Raw genomic sequence first — 14,423 nt, 5'->3', positions numbered from 1 at the left:
ATTACACCTGCCACTGTGTTGCCCATTCACCTAAGTTAGTCTGTGCTGAAGCTTCTCCCAGTCTTACTTAACTCAAACAACTGCTATCTGCAAATTTTGCCACCTCACAGTCACTGCTCACCCTTTTCCCCCAAATTAACAAATCTAATGATCACCACCAGACCTAGCCCAGAGCCTCAGGCACCTTTTGTCTTGATGAAAATTGACCATTTATTCCTACTCTGTAGTTTTTTCGTCTCAGAGTTTCTGATCCATGGCAGTACTTTGCCTCCCAAACTACTTAGTTTTCTCAATAGTTTCTTGCTAGGTACTTTGTTAAAGGCTTTTTGAAAACCAAAATAAATTACGTTAACTAGGTCTTGTTCATCGACTACTGTACTGGCTTGTTCAAAGTATTCTAATAGATTAGTAGACCATGATTTCATTTGCAGAACCCAACTCTCCAACCCAACATCCACTTCCTCCTCTCCTGCTACCATGCTGTGGAGTCTTTCTGGTGGAAACCCTGTTACCAGGCTGCCTTCCTCCACTATAAGTTTTTCTTTTCATTCAGTTCTACCACTTTCCTAGCTAAAAACCTACTTCTCTAAATTAACTGAAACCCATGTCTGTAATCCCAGCCACTTTTTTGCCACCGTTGACTCACTCCTCAAACATTCCCATTCCTCCTCCCCCACCGCTGTCTCCTCATAGGATCTCACCAATTTCTTCCAAGAGAAAATTGACAAAATAAGTGACCTTTCCCCCTCCCTCATCTTGCTTGCTCTTCCCCCTTTCCCTCTTACAACTCTCTCCTTTCTCACAGACACAGATTTTCTCATCTGCTCTTCCCTCTCTACTCTTCCATTTGACTTAATAAACCCATATGTCCTGATTTTCTTTGCATTCACTTATTCCCTCCCTTGCTCGTCTCCTTTACCTCTTTCCCCCACAGACCCACACTCCTAGCTCTTTTCTCTACCACTGTGGACATCGCTATCATTCTGCCTGTCATTCAAGCCCATAATCTAGGCATCACCTTTGACTTGGACCTCTCTTTAGGTTTTCACATCCAAGCTACATCTAAATCTTGCAGATTCTTTCTGCAGAACATCTCTAAGACACGGCCTTTCCTATCCATCCACACAGCTAAAACTGTCTTCCAGACTCTCATCATTTCATGTCTCAATTACAGCAACATCCTTTTCTCTGGTCTTGACAAATGCAACCTTGCCCTACTTATATCCATTCAGAATGCTGCTGCAAATATAAAACTTTCCTCTCTTTGCATCTCTACACTAGCTCCCCCACTCTCTATCACATCAAACATAAGCAATTTGTTTTCACTTTCAAGGCTTTTCACAGCTTATCCCAATCCTAACTACCATCATGGATTCACTATTGACAGGTCAACACCTATCTCCAATTGGTCCATGATGCCAGCCTTCATTGCCCACTTATTACATTTTTAAATAAGCACCTTCATGCTTTCTCCCATGTTGACCTTCATGCTTGTGAAGAGCTCCATGTGAACATCTGCAAAGCCATTTTATTGTTTTCCCTTTGAAATCTCTCCTTACAAGTCTCCTTTGCCATGATACTCATGAAAATCTTAACAGTTAAGTTGCTGGTTTGCTGATACTGCAGCTTGTCACACTGAGCAATAGGGTCTCCTTGTACTCCCCTGTCCACATCTATCTGCTGTCTCTTGTTTTATATTTAAGATTGTAAACTCTTTGGGACAGGGATTGTGGTTTTTTTCTGTGTTTGTACAGCACTTAGCACAATGGGGTCCTGGTTCATGACTAGGCTTCCTAGGCGCTACAAAAATACAAATAGTAAATAAAATTAAATTATAATAGATCTAATTATGATCATTTAGATGTTTTGTAATTTGGTTTTTAATTATTTCAACCAATTTATCAGATATGGAAGAAAGGCTTACTGGACTATAAATTCCCTGAGTGACTCATCACCTTTTTTAAACAAGCATATTTGCTGCCCCCTAATCCTCTGGCATGGTATCTGGTTTTAATGAGACTATATAATACCGTAAGCAGTACTTCATTCTTAAAGTTTCTTCTGAACTCCTAGACCTATACCATCTTGTCCTAGTGACTTGCTTTATAATTTATAAATTTGTTTCAGTACCTCTTCTTTTGACATCTCAGTCTTTCATTGTATCTCACCTTTATTACTGAAAAACATCCACTGTGGTGAAGTCTGATGCAAAGAAATTTAGTTTCTCTGAAACATCTTTATGCTTAATTGCTTCCTTTACCTGCTGATCAGCCAGCAGACCCATTGATTCTCTTGCAGGCTTTCTGCTTCTGATATAATACTGTCCTAATTTCCTTCTCACATATTTCCTGCCATAGTTCATATTCCTTTCTATTGGCTTCATTAGGGGTTGATTTCTGCTTTTTGAAGGTCACCTATTTAGCTCAAATAATCTCATGAACCTTAGCCATGCTGGTTTACTTCTTGCCATCCTGCTCCTCATTCTGTTTAAGAGTATGCATGCACCCTGAGCCTGTTACTGTGGTTTTTTTTGTTTTTTGTTTTTTTTTGAGGTTAGGGACCTTTTGACTACTTTTATTTTTTAACCATTTTTCTAAAGTTAAATGTCACCATGCGACATTGGTGGTATAGGTATTACATCTATGGGATTACAGTTCTTCTCCCACTATTTTTCCTTTCCCAAGGATGCTACACTTAAATTATATTGCTCTTTGGGAACAGGGACTGTCCTTTGATTGTTTTTGTACAGTGTTTAACACAGTGGGCTCTTGGTCTAAGATTAGGGCTACTAGGCACTACATTAATACAAATAATAAAACAATGAGATATTTTGAACACTACAACTTAATGTTTTATGCATATACTTACTTTTGAACCAACTCTTATGAATTACTTAGGTCTAAGTTGAGTACCGTTTCTCCTCTTCTGAGCTCTAGAACTTGCTGTTTGTTTAAAGTTTATTTAGACTCTAATCTCTTCAAGACAAGGACCATCTCATACCATGTATTTGTACAGTTACTAGCCCAAAGGGACCCACCAGTTTATATACGAGTATTTGAAGTCCCCCAATTATTACCCTTTATTAGACCTTGTTGCTTCTGGTCTCATCACATTCTACATCCTATATTGCTTTTTCTGATCTGGAGGCTGGCAATATAACCCTACTAAAATATTTGTACTCTTAAGATTTGGGATTTGTATCCATACAGATACTACAATGCAGTTCCCTCAAAACCAAATCTATCCCCAAATTCTGTGGGTCTTTTGGCTATAATACTACTTCCCCACCCCTTTATAAACTATGTAAGAAATATAAATCAGGTTAATCAGGTATGACAGTTTCCTATTAATTTTCTGTTATTCCACCATGTTTCCAGTAGGCATTTTATGTTAAGGCCCTTTTCTACTGCCAGGCATTCTATTTCATGTATTTTGCTTTTAAGCTTCTTGCAGTTGTATATAGGCATTTATAGTAATTATTGATCATATGCCTATTTTTTATTAAAATCCTTAGTTTGACCCCTTGTTGATCTAACAGAATTTATCTCTGTGATCTCAACCTGTCCCTGCTCTAGGTTGATTGTTCTCTCTGCCCTAACCTTTGGTAGATACAGAGATACATTTGTATTACTGATATTCCTAACAGATGTCTGTTAGACTGCAGTGCTCTGTGGCACCTGTCAGCTTTCCCTCAGCTCTTAGTTTAAACAGTTCTCCCAAACTTTATTCATTTTGTGTGCCAGAGATCTGGTTCTACTTTAGTTAAGTTGGAGCCCATCTCCCTCCACTCCCCTGGCCTTTTTTAATAGGCATTCAATGTGCCCCAGTGCCTGAAAATCTCCTCTTTAAATCCTTGTTTTATCCATTAGTCCAGAGGGACTTCTGTGCCAAAAAATTTTGCGCACAATATTTTAAAATGCTCCAAATTTTATTGGTCAGTAAATAAATGTGGCTCCAGCATGGCAGTGAGGACCACAAGCTACTGACTGCACTGAGGTGGGAGATCACCCTGAAGCTCCCACCTCCCCCAGTACAGGGACTCGGCAGTGAGGCTGCACCTGACACAGTGCAAGGGCTGGGCCTGCCCCAGAAACAGCCCAGGGCCCTGCTCCTCTGTACCAGGTGCACCAGCTGTGGCTGGGCAGGCTCAGCCCAGCAGGATCCAAGTATGGGGGGATCCAGGTGTGGGGTGAGAGGTTTCTGTGTGGGACAATCAGGGTGCAGGCAGCTCAGTGGAAGATCTGAATGCACAGGGGCTCGTTGAGGGGTTCCGGGTGCAGGGGCAATGGGACTCTGCAGGGGATCCAGGTAATGGTGGTTGAGCTCAGCGGGGGGGTCTGGGTGTGGGGAGATGGGGCGGGCCTTGATGGAGTGGGGGTCCAGGTGCAGCTAGTTGGGGCTCAGTGGGGTGGGGAATAGGGCTTGTCATGATGGGCCTGCTTAACAGGGGAGCCCCAGCTGCTGCCGAGGAGATGCCACATGCCAGGCTCCCGCTTTCCACAGTGATTCCCCTATCCCCTTTTCTTCTCCATTCCCCTCCCATCACTCCCACATTCCCTGTCCCCTGCCCATTTCTACCCCCTTCCTTCCCCACTGCCTCTTCCCCCCACCTCCCTTACCGAGCCCCCATGGCGGGCACTCACTGTTCCACAGAAAATAGGAAGACTCCCAGCACACAAAAGGAGAGCACAACTGAGTCAGTGGAGCCCGAGGCAGCCTCCGAGCTGGGTAGATCTGCATTTGCAGAACTGACGGGGGCGGGGGGGGGGGGGGGAACACGGACAGTGGCACGTAACTCCATGTGCCCCTCCATGCTTCGCCTCCACCCCAAAACTGTACATGGTCTCAACACCCCCCCCCCCAAATGCGGGGCTTCCCTGCCTTTTTCTGCAGGGAAAAGCAGGAAATCAGGGTGGGGGGGTGGGGTAGCTGTTGCCTTCGGGCACGCAGTCCCGCAGAATGCCCCCCAGGAGTAATTCATATATTGAGACATTGAAGTTCCCCTGGCTTCAGACATGGAAATGGAAGCATTTCAGAGAAAGCTATCACAGAAGCTCTGGACCTAAAGCTTTCTTCTTAGCAATCTAAATTTAGCTTCCAAGACCTCCCTAGGTTACTGGTACTAATATGTACCATAACCACAGACTGCTCCCCAGCACTCTCTAGAAGCCTGTTTAGATGTCTTAAGACTTTTGTCACCTTCACATCCCATAAGAAAGTCACTGAACAGATCTCTCAATTGCCACACACACATCTCTCTCTATTTCAATAGATCAAATACTCTACTATCACAGACTGTCTTGAACTTCCAAATGTGAAGAATGATGCTGCTACTCTGTCAGTCAGAAAATAATTCCCAACGAGGTTGCCTTCCATCATGAGATCTTTGGAGTACATATATAGCCCCCATCACCATAGTAGGAGTTTGTCTCAAATATTTAAACAGATAAACAAATTTTCCTTCCTTCCTATCCTGCAGGAGAAATAGCTAGATGAGTTTACAGGATTTTTTGTGTGTTAGAACGAGGGGGTATATTTTAGAGAGAGGGAGTGTAAGTGTAAATTGAAAACTATGAGTTTGCATTTAGTTCTGAAAGTGGGGAGGTCTGTTTTTTTCTCTGAGCATAACAGGAAAAAACAAAAACAAAACACCCAAATGAAAGTTGTCCTAGGCTTTGAATAAATAACTAAAAATGCATTCTACACCACCAGAGTTCAGAGCTAGAAAAGAAAATGCTTCACGTTAACCGTTTTAATCTTTTTTTGCTTTACTGGCCTTTACACATAAGGAATGAAAATTAAATAATTGAGTGAATCATTCCACATCAGTGATTACTTTTCACATTTTCACTTCTATAGCTTCCTTGTCTAGTTAGTGTCTCCCAGTGATAAACTTTGATATTTTACTAATTAAAAAAAAAATTCTGTAAGCCCTCTTTAAGAAAGCTGTTCCGACACTAACTAATGAATACCTTTCTTTGATAGTCTTGACTGTATGCAAATCTAAATACACAAAAGAACTCAACTGAACATTAATTTTGACTTTATTTAACGTAGTTTCTATGTATTGTAATAGTCAGTTGAGTATCTCTGCATAATGTGCAACAGACCTCCTGAGTCAAAATAATTACTGTATTTAATTTCTTTTCTCAGTTGCTTTTCATGATGCAAAAATTTTGAACCTGCAAGCCTTTCTGGTCTTGGTTTGTCTTGAATTGTTGGAATCCAGTTCAAATAGAGAAATTAATACAAAGGATTTCTGATACTTATCCTGTAAAACCAGCAAATACCAAACAAACATGTTAGACTTTTCTTCCCATTTGTTCAAGGAACAATATGTTATCAAGTCACTTTTAACAGCCCAGCTGTTCCGGTTGTGATGAGTGTTCAGCAGGGTTTGAATTCCTTAAACATGAACAATCTGAGAAATCACTCTCAAATGGTTCAAAGGACAACCAACTTTATTTCTCTAGGCACTTTTAACACTCTTCAATGCTTTCTTGGTAGAATTATTTTAAAATTATTCCTCTTTCCAATTTCCATAGAAATTTCCACTTTTTCAGCCTCCTATAACAGTTCCAAAAGTCACAAGCATATTTTTCACAGTGCTTTGGCCTACTGAAATGGCAAAGAGGGTAATTTGTGGAGAAAAATGCCAGAAGTTATTTGACTTGTCCAACATGGAAAAAGTTACAGTGAACAAGTCACTGGAGCTTTGTGCAGTTCTGTTTTACACCCAGACTCACTCCCCAGCCTTCATCTTCTCTCCACGGCTCACTGGTCCTATCGATCTGACTGCTTCGCTGGTTCTCAAAAAAGCTTGGCAACCTGTCAACTTAACTGCCTCCATGCCACACTGCAACTATTCTCAGACATGTTAAAGGTCAATAGCAATAGTTCAAGTTGGCAGACGTGGTAAGATTAATCAGATCAAGCCTCCCCTCTGGTAAGCCATAGGAGCTTTGTCAGATCGAGAAGTGTCTTCTGTAGCAAACTGACCATCTTCACTTGCCTGGCAACTTTGTCTGCAACCCCCCACAGCCTGTACTTAAAAGGGGGCAGGGGAGAAGCATAAAAGCAGCTACCATTACCCACCCCTCTCCAGCTCTGTTGCCCACCCTACTTTCCAGGTTATGATCCTCAGCATTGCTTCACAGTTTTATTGACTCCCTCCACATCCTGAATTCCATTCCACACTTAAGAGTTTTGTTTACTCTGTTACGAAGATATAAAAAAATAAAGTTTGACTTCCGCTGTTTGTTGAGAGCCTAGCACAATAGAAACCCCAGGCAGAATTGGAGCTCTAGGTGCTACCAGAATGAAAATAATCATGGAACCCTGTTCCACAGTGCAGAGGGGAATGAGACATCCACCTGCCTAACCCTGTCTTTGACATGCCTTCCTATACAATGGAAAAACAACTTTTCTGCTGTGTGTAATGCCTTACGCATGCCTATGAAGGGGGTAATAAGATTTACAGAACAGCAAACCTAGTTCCTTGAAGCCAATTTGAATTAGCTTGCCTGGTGGAAGTCCTATGAAACTGAACGCACTGAGGCTCATGTCTTCTCACTAAGTTTTCTAGCAGGCTCAAATATGCACTATATACAAGAGGTGACCCCACAAAAGCATCCACTCTCACCAGTATCTGCAAATGGTTCAACAAAATCTCATAGCCAACTGACAGATGTAAAAGAATCAGCACAGACAAGATATTTTCATATACTGGTAGGATATCCCACTGCAAAATCCTACCTCAGTGCCTCGTGACGCAGCGGTGACCCTGGCCGTCTGACAGCTATGGTAGCGGGGCCTATGCCCCGGTAGGTCTAACCATGCTACAAAGGTGTTGGACTATCCAATCCAGGGAGGGGGATTGCTCTCTGAGGAAAGAGCACTTGCCATTTTTCCTTGGAGGTTGAAAGCTAGCTAAGCTTGAGGAGGTACGCATGCCTGCCCGCCAGTGGGATGGCTTGAAGTTAACAGCTAAAACAACATGAGCAAATGGGTCTTAGTTCCCTGCGTGTCATCGAACCATTCTACAGTGGCGGAGCGGAAATTGAGCGATGAGAGGTTGCTAAAAATGTCAGGTGTTAGGCCAACATGGAAAAGGACAACCCTTGCTGTGTGTACTTACAATTGTAGGTCCAGGGAGGAAATGTTAAACTATTTGATGGAGGAGAAAAAAAAAGGGTAAGATGCAATATCCTCGGTGTCTGCGAAACCCGACGAAAGAAGGAGATGGAAGTCAACTGGAAGGATGGAAGTGCTGTGAGGCTCGGAAAGGGAGATGGTGCTAGAAATGTTGGAGGAGTCGGATTTATCGTCAATAAAGAGTGGTCTTTGAAAGTCATAACATGCCAGCTAATATCATCACATACTGGTGTGCTGCATCTTCAAATGAAGTCAAAAGCTACCCTCAAGGTCATCCAGGCCTATGCTCCCACAAGTGGAAGTGTGGATGAAGAAGTGGAAGATTCTCCCGAGAGCTCAAAAGAACCTCTCGCAAAAGTCCACTTACACTGTCACGATGGGAGATTTCAATGCCAAGGTCGGGTGAGGGAAAGCTGGCAAAAAGTTCATAGGGAGATACGGCAGCGGCGAAAGGAATAAAAGAGGAGAAAGGCTAGTAGCGATGGCAGAAATGAAAGAACTGTACATGGCAAACACCTGGTACAAAAAGAAGACCGCAAGAAGGTGGACGTTGATCACGCCAAACACAAAGAGCAAGAATGAAATAGGACTATATTTTAGTCAATAAAAGGTGCATCGTTCAACACGTCTCGGTGGTGCAGCCTTTCAACACCGGCAGTGACCACTGCCTGCTTAGAGTAAAGTCGATTTTCGATGAATTGGTGGAAAAGAAGGTGTTACAGGTGGGAAACAGGAAACAGCGGCCAAAGACATTCGATGAAGCAAAGCTGAAGAAAGCAATTTCTGGGTTTGACTGGACCCAGACGGAAAAGTGTGATGAGGACTACAGTATCTTTGCTGACAAGCTGAGACGTTGCATAAAAGCACCTGAAATTGAAAAGCTGAAGAAGGCGAAGGGAAGGATCTCGAATGAAACAAAAAGTTTGTTGGAGAAGCAGAGAAACATGAAAAGGAGCTCTGATAACAACCTTGAGTACTCCATTCTGTGCAAGCTTATATGGCGAAAACTGAAGGATGACTTTGAGAACTTCCAGAAAGAAAAGCTCCTCAAAACAGCTGAATCACGCAAGAGCCTCAGGACATGCAAGCGGGAATTGACGCAATATAGATTGAGCGTAACAGCGTTGAAGAACAAGGATGGAGAGACAGTAATAGACAGAACAGGGATGGAGGAGGTCTGCAAGGAATTCTATATAGAACTGTTCAAATCAAGAATCAACATCCCTCTCCCAACACTCCAAGAGTCAGAAGAATGTGTCCCCCTAATAATAGTCAGCCAAGTCCGAAGCGCGCTACACCATATGAAGAAGGGAAAAGCTCCAGGCAAAGATGGAATAATGTCAGAAATAATTTCTGCAGGAGGTGAAAAACTTTGGAAGGCCCTGGCTTTAAGATTTAGTTGATATCTTGAAGAAGGAAAAGCTTAAGAATTACTGCCCTATACGCCTGCTCTCTCACATCTACAAGCTCTTTACAAAGGTGATAACGAACTGACTCTCGCAAAGTCTGGATGAACAACAGCCGAGAGAGCAGACAGGGTTTCGAAGAAATTTCAGCACGATCAACCATATATTTACCTTTAGCCAGATCCTAGAAAAAGCAAAAGAATACAAACTCCCACTGTGCATTGCTTTCGTCGACTATGAAAAGGCCTTCGATAGCGTCAAGTTTAATGCAATATTAAAGGCACTCGCAGAGCAGGGCATTAACATGCAGTACATCAGTTTGTTTAAGGAAGCGAATACTGGATGTACAACAGATATTACTCTCCTCGAAACTTCCCTCCTCATCCCAATCAAGAAAGGCGTAAAGCAAGGAAATACAATTTCACCAAAACTATTAACCGCCTGTCAAAATGGTTATGAACAAGATCAATTGGAGGAGTGGTATCAAAATAAACGGAGAACGATTATCCCATCTCAGATTCGTGGACGACATTGTACTAATTGCCGAAAGCACCCAACTGCAGAGCATGCTACGAAGACTCAACAAGAAAAGCAGTCAGGTCAGCCTGAAAATGAACCGCTGCAAAACAAAATACATGCGATCAGATGTCTTACAAAAAGCCCAAATAACGGTAACAGGAGAAGAAATCGAAGAAGCAGAACAGTACATATATTTGGGCCAAGACGTTAATATGCGCCAAGACCTGAACGGAGAACTCTCACAAAGGATTCGGGCAGGATGGTATGTGTTTAATTCCATCAAGGACGTCCTCAAAGGAAAAACTGACAAGACCACAGGTACAAATATCTTCAATTCAACAGTGCTGCCAGCCATGCTGTATGGCAGTGAAATGTGGACACTGAAAGAGAGAACAGTGGCTGTCGGTAGCTGAAAGGGCAATGCAACGAGCTATGTCGGGTATTTCCCTTTTGGATCACATCCCAAATGAAATGATCAGAGATCGCAGTGGTGTGAAAGACATTGTCGTGGAAAGCAGACATAACAAGATGTGATGGGCGGGCCACACAGCACAGCTCACGGACAATAGGTGGACTGCAATCATTGCTGAGTGGTACCCGTGAGAACAGAAAAGACCACCCGGTCAGCCTCCAAGAAGATGGGAAGATGACATTGTTAAACATTTTGGACCAACATGGAGAAGAAAGGCAAGAGTGCGCGAAGAACGGCGGACGTGTTGTGATCGGCGCAGTCTTAATGACAGCTGAAGACCGATTGATCCAGGTAGGATATCACAACTAGAGCAATTTCTATCCCATATCTACATTTATAGGCAGACTGAGGAATCGAGAAACTGCCAGTTACCCTGAAACAATTTTCTGCAAAAATGTGAAATGGGACACAAGTGGATAGCCAGACTGCCAACATAAGAGGTGGCAACAGAAGCAAAAGATATGAACAAATTTAAGGGAGTGTACTTTATAGAAGAAGGATAATACTTTGGATGAAAGGTACTTTGGTAATGACTAAGTCTGACTATATTTCTTACAACCTCTCCTTCATGCAAAAAAACTAAGGTATAGAGAAAAGAACTTGACACACCCTTTATACTCATTGTCCACACTATGACATGAACAGAAATAAAAATGTTTTTGTAGAAGAAATCACAAAACATACAGTAGAAAGCGGGCATTACAGCTAGAATGTTTATTTCTGGCTACCAGTTTTTTGTTTTAAAGTAACGTCTTTGACAACATTGATTATTGCAGGATACCATAGTTAAATTATGAAAATACTACTCAAGATGATTTCTAGGGTTAATGGGTACTGCTGTTTTTAGAGAAGGTAACTGCTATCTTTAGTATGAATGGTTACTATTTACAGTTTTGTAAATTAAGAGAACAAGTTTAATTTTTTCATATAGTTTTACCTGACACGCCTCCTCTTTCACTGTCTTTTTCAGCATCTGTAAATCTTCAATTAAAGGCCCATCTGTTTCCATTGCAACAGGACTGTTCAGCACACTGGTGTCACTACATGTTGGGTACTAATAAAATGCAAATTGTTAAAATATAATCATTGTTAGCAATGATAACTGGATATTAAGAGTAAATCAGAGCATTTAATTGGTAAGACTTAATTTTAGACTAGCTTCTGTATAATTTATTTTAATGCATCAAGACTTAAATTATTTATGCTCCCAGAACTTAAGTACGATGGAAAGATAAAAACTGAGTCTCCATTACTTTGGTTCTGGCAGAAATACAATATTTAAATATACAATTATAGTAAAAGGAGCAAAATTATACCAGGAACATGTCTCAATCTGAGTTTTAAAGGTGGAAGAATAAAATTCTAAATTGCCAATGCTCGATCTCTATTCTGCTAAATATTTAATATAAATTGTATTAGAGACACTGTCAAACATTTTCTGATCAATACAACAACAGAAATATGTAATGGTTTTGGTTGCAGGAGCAAGTTTGTATTTGTAAAGACAAAACTCAATATTCAAAAAGACTACGTTTTCCGATGGTGTGCTTTCACAATACAATGAAAAGTATAAGTACTTCTCTTTTGGAAATATAAAACAGGAACATACAGTACCTTTGCTGAATAAAAAGACCTGTCAAATTAAACTTTACAGAACCTAAACTTTAACATAGAGCACTAGTTTGCAGAGATCCTGACAATTACAATTTTTATCTTAAATGATCTATTAGTACTGTTAAGACCAACAAAGAAAAAACTGCTGTGTATCACATATACACACACACCATTTTAAAACTCATTAAGATTTTTCCACAATTATTTTAGTAACTGAATGTAATGGTAACTTAATAGACGAATCTGATTTCACATGATACAAAGCAGAAAAATGAAAAAAATTAAGTACAAAAAGTTAATTATTTTAAGTCACTATAATTATAATTAAAATACCTTACACTTTATTTTTACATAAGGGGCAGAATTAGGAATACCCTTCTACAATAAGTATAAATTAAAAAATTAGGAATATAAAAACAAATACTAGAAGACAGATAACTAGATATAAATTCTGAAAGAAATTTTGGTCGTCAAAAAAAAGCATTAAGAGCATGCACCGATATGCTATATATAGATTCTTCATGTGGCTGAGGGCTTAAGTGTCAAAATTAATTTGTGTTTTTAAATTTAACATGCTGGTTATATTAATTTGGTTATTCAAGCAGACTATGTAAAGCATTGTATACATAGGTTATGATAATCAGTTTTAGAAAAGATACATAGTTACACAGAATGATTTTTGAACAATAGAAAAAGGTTCACGTTTGTACAATTACATTATTTTACTAGATCAGTCTGAATAAGTCACAACAGTTTTTTTTAGCAAGGCACAATTGTTTATCTTTTGTGAGAATAAGTATGAACATATTTTGAACAAGCATGTACTCTTCATTCAACACTTTTGTATGGTGCCTTTTTAGTAAGGTTAAAATTACTGGCAAAGATTAATCAAATTTGTCTATGGCACTAATCAAAAAGTACACTCAAAAATGTATCTGTTTATCTAAATAGAGTATGTTTTGTTGCACAAAGTTTTAAATTTCTCTGCTTTCATGTACATGGTTCTTTATAAAGTTACAATGCACTTAAGCTCACTCAGTTGATATACTGATAAACTGTCCAATTTTAATTACTAAATATTTTCTATGACCACTTTGGAAAGGATTCCCCCGTAACCTCCCAGAAAAGTCAGTGAGAGAAAATATTTCTAAAATGTCTTTTGGTTAGAAAAATATAGCTGCATTCTTTACTATTCATTAAACTGATACTAAGATCACACCAATGCAACCATTGGACCCCCCAACAGTAGTACTCAGCCAGGAACCTTTTGGGTTGATAAGAACTTTATAGGTAAAGGTTTCCTTTTTTGCCAATAGCAAACCTTGACATGATTGAAATCCAGAAATTTGACACTTAAAGGAACAAATAGCAGCATAGGAACACACCACAAAGCAATAGAACAACAATAAATCAGAATAGCTTGTTCACTCTAAAAGTTTTATTTTTTCAGAAAAACCTGCACTTGTAGCTGGTTATAGAACCTGTATTTACTTAAGAACAAGATGGTTTTCCTTTTAGCTGGGAGCTGGTTTTGATGTGCATGTTCACCCACAACGGTCAACTACACAATCCAGGCGCCAGGTGGATACAACAGATAGGGTCATGCACCATTACTTTAATTCACTTGGCACAGCAGAGTAAAAAAATCTGACAGGTCACAAGTCCCAGCTAGACAGAAGTTCTACTTTTAGTAGAAAACACTCCAATTCCCAACATCCTTCTTCTAATTTAGGCTTTTGTTTACACTGAAGTTTTTCAAAAGAAACCAATATTATAATCTCTGTTTATGCAATTCTGAACAATCACTTTTCAGACCACAATTCTATAGATATGTCTTGCAAAGGAAGAAAGGAAAAGGTACTTCAGATCAATCTTGTCTGAAACCCTTGTTTGCAAAATAAGTACTTGCACAAGAGAAAGGTTACAAATTTTAAAAGCATTTTTATTGCAGATTTTTCATATACAGTATTAGTGAAACTGTTTTATTTCCAGGATCAGTCACATATCTGTTACCCCACTGATATTTAACAAAAACCTAGAATTTTTAACATGAATATGTTAATCTTTTCTAAATACCTGGGGATTTGATTTGGCTAGATTTTCTATTTTAACCCATGCTTCTTCTCTTTCCTTCGATTTTAGCTTCTCTCTGCAAAAATAAAATTTAAAAACAGAGGTAACAGATACAACTCACATACTATTCTTAAACAGAATAGTGAATAATTGGTTATTTCACCTGTTTAGATGCATCTTCACAC

At 40.0% G+C, this 14,423-nt stretch overlaps 1 protein-coding gene across 4 annotated transcripts in view; it reads right to left on the bottom strand.

Annotated features, from left to right (window-relative positions):
* The window catches only part of PPP2R5C (protein phosphatase 2 regulatory subunit B'gamma), a 191,974-nt gene that overhangs the window by 5,584 nt on the left and 171,967 nt on the right, over positions 1 to 14,423 (bottom strand). For all 4 annotated transcript variants that reach the window (XM_073349665.1, XM_073349666.1, XM_073349667.1 and 1 more), the window contains 2 exons: positions 14,242 to 14,314; positions 11,489 to 11,605 (listed from right to left, as the gene is read on the bottom strand). In XM_073349665.1, coding sequence (XP_073205766.1) covers positions 11,489 to 11,605; positions 14,242 to 14,314 — 190 coding nt within the window. The remainder of the gene's footprint in view (positions 1 to 11,488; positions 11,606 to 14,241; positions 14,315 to 14,423) is intronic.

This window comes from Lepidochelys kempii, chromosome 6 (genome assembly GCF_965140265.1).
Source record: "Lepidochelys kempii isolate rLepKem1 chromosome 6, rLepKem1.hap2, whole genome shotgun sequence".
Taxonomy (NCBI): domain Eukaryota; kingdom Metazoa; phylum Chordata; order Testudines; family Cheloniidae; genus Lepidochelys; species Lepidochelys kempii.
The sequence above is the reverse complement of the archived record's forward strand: the minus strand, read 5'-3'. Positions and strand labels throughout refer to the sequence as shown.